We start from the raw sequence: 9973 nt of genomic DNA, 5'->3' as shown, positions 1-9973 counted from the left end.
ATGCTTACAGAATGGACCGAAACATGGTTTTGGCCTATATAGCTAATTTCACCTGTCATAACAACTTTCCGGGGGCTGAATTTTCATATATCTCTCTCCCGTTTAGAGTCAAATAGACGATAGATAGATTTGTTCAAATGAAAAAGACAAAAGAAAAGACTGTTTTGGGGGTGATTGACAGATCACCTGTCAAGTGATCGCGCAGCTTGCTGATCATGGACCAATAGCAAGCAGAGCTGCGGCTCTGGGAAAACCCTGGTCTTGTGCCATCTCGCGTGAGCTACGCAAGAACCCCACAATGGCGACACGCCACTTCAGCAAATCTCTCTCACACACACACACACACACACACACACACACACACACACACACACACACACACACACACACACACACACACACACACACACACACACACACACACACACACACACACACTCACACACACACACCTTGAAGCTTTGGAACATGTCGAGGTTCTGCAGACACACACACACACACACACACACACACACACACACACACACACTCACACACACACACCTTGAAGCTCTGGAACATGTCGAAGCTCTGGAACATGTCGAGGTTCTGCACACACACACACACACACACACACACACACACACACACGCACACACCTTGAAGCTCTGGAACATGTCAAGGTTCTGCACACACACACACACACACACACACACACACACACACACACACACACACACACACACACACACACACACCTTGAAGCTTTACAGGTCGCACTTGAAAATGAGATCCAGGTCTCAAGGTGATTCACCTGTATAAATAAAGGTTAAATAAAAAATAAAAATAAAATAAAGCTCTGGAACATGTCGAGGTTCTGCACACACACACACACACACACACACACACACACCTTGAAGCTTTGGAACATGTCGAGGTTCTGCACACACACACACCTTGAAGCTCTGGAACATGTCGAGGTTCTGCACACACACACACACACACACACACACACACACACACACACACACACACACACACACACCTTGAAGCTCTGGAACATGTCAAGGTTCTGCTGTCTGAACACACACACACACACACACACACACCTTGAAGCTCTGGAACATGTCGAGGTTCTGCTGTCTGAACTGGAAGTACTGGGCTAGCAGCCTGAAGGTTTCTGACTGGTCGAACTTCCTGGCTCTCAGGAAGCGGAGGATGAAGTCATCGTCCGTCCGCAGGAAGCCGATGTCCGGCCGCGTCACGATCATGTCCCGCACCTGCAGGTCACACGTCCAAATACACACCGCTTCAGACAGGTAGGAATACACTGGGGTTAACACACCGCTTCATACAGGTAGGAATACACTGGGGTTAACACACCGCTTCAGACAGGTAGGAATACACTGGGGTTAACACAGATCAGGGCTTCAGACAGGTAGGAATACACTGGGGTTAACACAGATCAGGGCTTCAGACAGGTAGGAATACACTGGGGTTAACACACCGCTTCAGACAGGTAGGAATACACTGGGGTTAACACAGATCAGGGCTTCAGACAGGTAGGAATACACTGGGGTTAACACAGATCAGGGCTTCAGACAGGTAGGAATACACTGGGGTTAACACAGATCAGGGCTTCAGACAGGTAGGAATACACTGGGGTTAACACACCGCTTCAGACAGGTAGGAATACACTGGGGTTAACACAGATCAGGGCTTCAGACAGGTAGGAATACACTGGGGTTAACACACCGCTTCATACAGGTAGGAATACACTGGGGTTAACACACCGCTTCAGACAGGTAGGAATACACTGGGGTTAACACACCGCTTCAGACAGGTAGGAATACACTGGGGTTAACACACCGCTTCATACAGGTAGGAATACACTGGGGTTAACACACCGCTTCATACAGGTAGGAATACACTGGGGTTAACACACCGCTTCATACAGGTAGGAATACACTGGGGTTAACACAGATCAGGGCTTCAGACAGGTAGGAATACACTGGGGTTAACACAGATCAGGGCTTCAGACAGGTAGGAATACACTGGGGTTAACACAGATCAGGGCTTCAGACAGGTAGGAATACACTGGGGTTAACACAGATCAGGGCTTCAGACAGGTAGGAATACACTGGGGTTAACACAGATCAGGGGTGAGAAGAACTAGTCACTTTTTGGCTAAATTTGCCCTTTTCAATTGAAATAATATCATCCACGTGAATCGTGTGTAGATGAGCCAAAGATCCTGTTCTCAATAGAACATCTTTGGTGAGGTCTGATGCTCATTTGGCCAATCAGAACATAGATATGGCACGGTGGCTCAGTGGGTAGCACTGTCGCCTCACAGCAAGATGGTCGTGGGTTCGGATCTCCACACCCGGTCCTTTCTGTGTGGACTTTGCATGTTCTCCCCGTGTTTGTCTGTGTTTCCTCCCACAGTGCAAAGATATGCTGTGTTTGTGTAGTATTGTAATGTATAATCTAGCATCTAGTATGTAATGTATGTACATGATGTATGTAAGACCGGTATCGAGTACCCTCCAACACTACTAAAGGATGTCAGAAATGCAAATATGGAGAGGAATATGAAACATCTAAAAAGGACCGGGAACTTGACTCGTGTCCATTGGTTCTGGAAAATGCATCTGTCTGCTTTGTGTTGACGTCATTTCACAACCCAGTTTTCAGAACCATCACAAAACAAAGCAGCATAAGGTTCAGTACTGACTTTCTGAAAGGTGGAGAGCTCAGGGCTGAAGAGCTGATGAGACTCAAACAGAACCCACCTGGTTTCATGGAGGAAAGGGACGTTTTTGGATTGTGGCTTTTGCAAAAATATTATTTTGTCAATGTGGCTCCTAGGGCAAGGTTGAGTACCACTGCTCTAACTAATATGCAAATTTGAATGAGGGCAATTAAATCCTACATATATGTTTAGGTGGTGTTCTGGGTGCTGGTTCATCTTGATTTAATTTAGGGATTATAATCTGAAGTGGGCCTAGTGACCTGACTGCGAAACAGATATGACAGTAACTGTCTATAGTACAGTAACTGTCAATAAACTGCTCTGCTGGTTTAGCTTCACTGTAGGTTCAGGGCCCACCAAAGGGGAGGACTACTGGATCGGTCTCTGTATGTTAGTTTGTCACACTGTAACATTGACTTTGTGCCACTAGGGGGTGACATTGACAAGGAATGGGGACTGACCCAAGGGTGGAACTACAACACTGGTGGGGGACAACATGTTTAGGCTTTCTTTCTTTCTTTCTTTCTTTCTTTCTTTCTTTCTTTCTTTCTTTCTTTCTTTCTTTCTTTCTTTTTCTTGAATTAAGGTTATCCATACCCATCAAAAATGCTCTTGGCTGGTCTTGTGCCAGGTGATGTCGCCACCTGTTGTACTCTATGTAATGCAACATAACCTGGCACAAACACCAGTCAATATGGCCCGTTCCGAGGTTTAGGTGGGGTATGGTTACTCTTTAGATATAAATTAATAGTTCAGAGGTTTAGGTGGGGTATGGTTACTCTTTAGATGTAGATGAATAGTTCAGAGGTTTAGGTGGGGTATGGTTACTCTTTAGATGTAGATGAATAGTTCAGAGGTTTAGGTGGGGTATGGTTACTCTTTAGATGTAGATGAATAGTTCAGAGGTTTAGGTGGGGTATGGTTACTCTTTAGATGTAGATGAATAGTTCAGAGGTTTAGGTGGGGTATGGTTACTCTTTAGATGTAGATGAATAGTTCAGAGGTTTAGGTGGGGTATGGTTACTCTTTAGATGTAGATGAATAGTTCAGAGGTTTAGGTGGGGTATGGTTACTCTTTAGGGCGGGTTCACACCAGCCTTGTTTAGTCTGGTCTATCGGACCTTTCCCCTTTAGTACGGTCCGTAGGGTCGGTGTGAACGCTCCTACTCAAACTCTGGTGCGGACTAAAAACCGCGCTCTGGTTCGCCTGTGAGAGGTGGTCTCGGTCCGCTCTCAAGCGAACTCTGGAGCGGCCCATTTCTGGTGTGAACCCCACCCGGACTAGTCGGAGGAAGCACGTGGTTTTTTGTGTTGATTTTTTGGGTTATTTCCTGTTTTGGAAGCTCCCACTGAAGAAGAAGCTGCTTGCTAGCTGTAACAGTTAGCTAGCTTATCTCGTCTCGTTACCAGCGACATCACAAACAGACACAAATGACTAGTGGCAGGGTTTGTTTACTTTTGCCCCGACAAATTGTATGGCCAATCCACCTTATTTTTGGCGGCCATGATGCACCATGATGCTTCCTTCTGCTGTCCTCTTCCCCCGTTACGTCTTGACACAACCATAGACTGTAAAAAGGGACACAACACAGCGCGTCTATGTACCCATCTGTAAACGTTGCAGCTGAGCTGATACATGCCGACTTGTTCAACGAGCAACGGGTTAGCGGATGTGATAGAAAACATTATTAGGCTACATTCCCAAAACTAGTGTTATTTTGTAACGAGCAAACTTTTAACGTCGGAGTTCAACAAGGAAATGCGATGTGAGGAGGCACCGGGAGGCACGCGCTGCAGTGCAGATTACCCCGCTAGCCAGGCGCTTCTCGCGGTAACCCTTTATTTTACAGGTACCCTAGTTACATATGAACTATTTGTAATTACACATGAACACCAAATGTAATTACACAGTAATTACCAATAGTTCTAAATTACGTTCATATGTAGTTACATTGTAACAGACCTGTAAAATGGAGTGAGTCTGTTCAACTGTAGTTCATATGTAGTTACATTGTAACGGACCTGTAAAATGGAGTGAGTCTGTTCAACTGTAGTTCATATGTAGTTACATTGTAACAGACCTGTAAAATGGAGTGAGTCTGTTCAACTGTAGTTCATATGTAGTTACATTGTAACAGACCTGTAAAGTGGAGTGAGTCTGTTCAACTGTAGTTCATATGTAGTTACATGGTACCGGACCTGTAAAGAAGCTCCTGGCTGGGACAGAGATTGCTAAAACCCAGTGGTGGATTCGAACCACTGAACTTCTGATTGCAAAGCAAGCGGCTTTAACCACTCAGCCACGAGGGCTTTCCAAATTTCATGGTGGAGTTTAAGAGGATAACTGTATGTCAGTCAGATGTAGTTGCTGTCACTTCATAGCTTTGTTATTATACACAGAGACTTGGGGGAAAATATTGATACTTTATTTAGTTGTAGGTATGATTTTGTCCAGAATTCCAATACAAAAATTTGAGTAAAAGTATTGTAGATATAGAGGTAACAGTGAAACTATAATCAAAATAGCCATTCTTCTACATTCTAATTGTTAGCTTATTGTAAATGAGTCATTTCCCCATCAATTTCCCAATTTCTCAATTTGTTGGGGACCCAGTCGAAGCCCCTCAAATACCCCTTTGGTCAGCAGACTCCCGGATCATCTCTCCCCAAAGTCTACCCCCCCCCCCCCCCCCCCCAAGTCTATAAATCCCCTAATCCGCATAAGGGGGGAACTCCCCCCTATTTGATAAATAAATTGTATGCACTGTGCTCTAGAAACATTTAGTTATATTTAAAGATAAAAATAAATAAATACATTCTAATAATTTTCTGAATTGTGGTGTAAATAGTCCCATGAGCCATTTACAGCTCATGGGGGGGGGGGGGGGGGGGGGGGGCTGGCACAGTCACACTGCAGAAATGCATTCACATTAATCAATATTGCCTGTCTTTCAAGCTACAACTAACAAAGTATCAACATTTTCCCCCAAGTCTATGCTTATAATAACAAAGCTAGGAAGTGACAACTACATCTGGCTGACATACAGTTATCCCAAACTCCACTAAGAAAGTTGGAAAGCCCTCGTGGCTGAGTGGTTAAAGCCGCCTCCTTTGCAATCTGAAGTTCAGTGGTTTGAATCCCCCACTGGCTTTTAGCAATCTCTGTCCCAGGCCAGAGCTTCTTTACAGGTCCGGTGCCATGTAACTACATATGAACTACAGTTAAATAGACTCACTCCACTTTACAGGTCTGTTACCATGTAACTACATATGAACTACAGTTGAATAGACTCACTCCACTTTACAGGTCTGTTACCATGTAACTACATATGAACTACAGTTGAATAGACTCACTCCACTTTACAGGTCCGTTACAATGTAACTAGATATGAACTACAGTTGAATATACTCACTCCACTTTACAGGTCTCTTACCATGTAACTACATATGAACTACAGTTGAACAGACTCACTCCATTTTACAGGTCCGTTACAATGTAACTACATATGAACTACAGTTGAACAGACTCACTCCATTTTACAGGTCTGTTACAATGTAACTACATATGAACATCATTTATAACTATTGGTAATTACTGTGTAATTACATTTGGTGTTCATGTGTAATTACAAATAGTTCATATGTAACTAGGGTACCTGTAAAATAAAGGGTTACCCTTCTCGCTCATACAGTGCAGAGTACTATCCAGGCAGCGTCAAGCCAACAAGCGTAAACACACAGCTGCTCACGTTCTAGTCCAGATATTGCTCCCAGAATTATTTTACAGCGGAGCCTCACAAAAATAATGTGGATAATAGAACGAGATTTCTGCCCACGTGACTTTGGTTCGTGTGGGCAGGACTAGTGGATTTTGGCCTTGTGAACGCAAACCGAACCAGCTGAAAAACGAAACAATGTATCATCCTCTTCTCTGGCTCGAACCAAGGACCCGGACTTTCTGGTGTGAACCCGACCTTAGATGTAGATGAATAGTTCAGAGGTTTAGGTGGGGTATGGTTACTCTTTAGATGTAAATGAATAGTTCAGAGGTTTAGGTGGGGTATGGTTACTCTTTAGATGTAGATGAATAGTTCAGAGGTTTAGGTGGGGTATGGTTACTCTTTAGATGTAGATGAATAGTTCAGAGGTTTAGGTGGGGTATGGTTACTCTTTAGATGTAGATGAATAGTTCAGAGGTTTAGGTGGGGTATGGTTACTCTTTAGATGTAAATGAATAGTTCAGAGGTTTAGGTGGGGTATGGTTACTCTTTAGATGTAGATGAATAGTTCAGAGGTTTAGGTGGGGTATGGTTACTCTTTAGATGTAGATGAATAGTTCAGAGGTTTAGGTGGGGTATGGTTACTCTTTAGATGTAGATGAATAGTTCAGAGGTTTAGGTGGGGTATGGTTACTCTTTAGATGTAGATGAATAGTTCAGAGGTTTAGGTGGGGTATGGTTACTCTTTAGATGTAGATGAATAGTTCAGAGGTTTAGGTGGGGTATGGTTACTCTTTAGATGTAGATGAATAGTTCAGAGGTTTAGGTGGGGTATGGTTACTCTTTAGATGTAAATTAATAGTTCAGAGGTTTAGGTGGGGTATGGTTACTCTTTAGATGTAAATGAATAGTTCAGAGGTTTAGGTGGGGTATGGTTACTCTTTAGATGTAAATGAATAGTTCAGAGGTTTAGGTGGGGTATGGTTACTATTTAGATGTAAATGAATAGTTCAGAGGTTTAGGTGGGGTATGGTTACTCTTTAGATGTAAATGAATAGTTCAGAGGTTTAGGTGGGGTATGGTTACTCTTTAGATATAAATGAATAGTTCAGAGGTTTAGGTGGGGTATGGTTACTCTTTAGATGTAAATGAATAGTTCAGAGGTTTAGGTGGGGTATGGTTACTCTTTAGATGTAGATTAATAGTTCAGAGGTTTAGGTGGGGTATGGTTACTCTTTAGATGTAGATGAATAGTTCAGAGGTTTAGGTGGGGTATGGTTACTCTTTAGATGTAGATGAATAGTTCAGAGGTTTAGGTGGGGTATGGTTACTCTTTAGATGTAAATGAATAGTTCAGAGGTTTAGGTGGGGTATGGTTACTCTTTAGATGTAGATGAATAGTTCAGAGGTTTAGGTGGGGTATGGTTACTCTTTAGATGTAGATGAATAGCTCAGAGGTTTAGGTGGGGTATGGTTACTCTTTAGATGTAGATGAATAGTTCAGAGGTTTAGGTGGGGTATGGTTACTCTTTAGATGTAGATGAATAGTTCAGAGGTTTAGGTGGGGTATGGTTACTCTTTAGATGTAAATGAATAGTTCAGAGGTTTAGGTGGGGTATGGTTACTCTTTAGATGTAGATGAAGAGTTCAGAGGTTTAGGTGGGGTATGGTTACTCTTTAGATGTAAATGAATAGTTCAGAGGTTTAGGTGGGGTATGGTTACTCTTTAGATGTAAATGAATAGTTCAGAGGTTTAGCTTAGGGTATGGTTACTCTTTAGATGTAGATGAATAGTTCAGAGGTTTAGGTGGGGTATGGTTACTCTTTAGATGTAGATGAATAGTTCAGAGGTTTAGGTGGGGTATGGTTACTCTTTAGATGTAGATGAATAGTTCAGAGGTTTAGGTGGGGTATGGTTACTCTTTAGATGTAAATGAATAGTTCAGAGGTTTAGGTGGGGTATGGTTACTCTTTAGATGTAGATGAATAGTTCAGAGGTTTAGGTGGGGTATGGTTACTCTTTAGATGTAGATGAATAGTTCAGAGGTTTAGGTGGGGTATGGTTACTCTTTAGATGTAGATGAATAGTTCAGAGGTTTAGGTGGGGTATGGTTACTCTTTAGATGTAGATGAATAGTTCAGAGGTTTAGGTGGGGTATGGTTACTCTTTAGATGTAAATGAATAGTTCAGAGGTTTAGCTTGGGGTATGGTTACTCTTTAGATGTAGATGAATAGTTCAGAGGTTTAGGTGGGGTATGGTTACTCTTTAGATGTAGATGAATAGTTCAGAGGTTTAGGTGGGGTATGGTTACTCTTTAGATGTAAATGAATAGTTCAGAGGTTTAGGTGGGGTATGGTTACTCTTTAGATGTAGATGAATAGTTCAGAGGTTTAGGTGGGGTATGGTTACTCTTTAGATGTAGATGAATAGTTCAGAGGTTTAGGTGGGGTATGGTTACTCTTTAGATGTAAATGAATAGTTCAGAGGTTTAGGTGGGGTATGGTTACTCTTTAGATGTAGATGAATAGTTCAGAGGTTTAGGTGGGGTATGGTTACTCTTTAGATGTAGATGAATAGTTCAGAGGTTTAGGTGGGGTATGGTTACTCTTTAGATGTAGATGAATAGTTCAGAGGTTTAGGTGGGGTATGGTTACTCTTTAGATGTAGATGAATAGTTCACGAGTACACATCTAGTACCTGCTGTATATCCTGGTGCAGCGTGTCGGGGTTTTCGTTCAGCTCTAAGCGAGCCTTCTCCGTCGTCTCGGCGCTGAGGCCGGCGTGCAGGTGGGTCATCTTGGCACTTTGTTCTGGTTCAGTCCGGTTCGGTCCTTCTACCTGCGCCGACGTTAACGGCCGAAGCGGTTGTCTGTTCTGCCCACGGTGACCCTAAACCACCAGACCGGTTTGCGGCTCCACCTGTAACGTCTTCAATGTCCCAATCTTTGTTTCAGCCCAACGTCTGTCCTCAGTCGTTGGTTCAACCTGTGATGATTGTTTTGTGGTTCCAACTTCTGCGTCTTCAACGTCGTTGGTCCACCGCTTGCAGCTTAATTGTCTAAACAGCTCGGTGGCTCCGTCCTTGAGGAATGTAATTGTAAATCCCTCTGTTTGGTCGAGATGAAGGGGGTGTTTCAATACTGTGTTCTCTCTCTCTCTCTCATGTGGAATCTGAACTTGACTTTCTATCTGTAACACAATCTGGTTTGCTGTCTGTGTTCGCGATATTTTCGATTTTCAAATGTCACATTTACTGCGGGACGATGGACGCAGGATAAACGACTGCATTAGTAAGAGACAATCATGGCTGCTGGGGACATCCGTACGAACATGATACAATACAATACGGCTGTGGTGTGTGTTCAATGGTTGTTAGCCAGTTAGCTTGTGTGAAGTGTGCTGTACATCAGTAATAGCTTATGAATCAACAATCGTTACCGCTGTCTTTTTATACATTGTCAGCTCGTACGAAGCCGAGACTCCCTGCCTGAAGACTTTACGATGTTTTCCCCTTTTGG

The 9973-nt window shown here is 43.1% G+C and overlaps 1 protein-coding gene across 1 annotated transcript in view; it reads right to left on the bottom strand.

The window, feature by feature from the left end:
* Positions 1-9251, bottom strand: part of LOC310790797 (clavesin-1-like) — a gene marked incomplete at both ends in the record, with an annotated part of 19957 nt that extends 10706 nt beyond the window's left edge. Inside the window, 2 exons of the mRNA XM_083652511.1 lie at positions 1089-1259; positions 9153-9251. Of these exons, the coding sequence (XP_083508637.1) occupies positions 1089-1259; positions 9153-9251 (270 nt within the window). The remainder of the gene's footprint in view (positions 1-1088; positions 1260-9152) is intronic.
* Between the last annotated feature and the right edge of the window lie 722 nt (positions 9252-9973).

Source organism: Poromitra crassiceps (assembly GCF_964638095.1).
Source record: "Poromitra crassiceps genome assembly, chromosome: 2".
Lineage (NCBI taxonomy): Eukaryota > Metazoa > Chordata > Actinopteri > Beryciformes > Melamphaidae > Poromitra > Poromitra crassiceps.
Note: the sequence above shows the minus strand (reverse complement) of the source record. Positions and strands in the feature narration are given on the sequence as shown.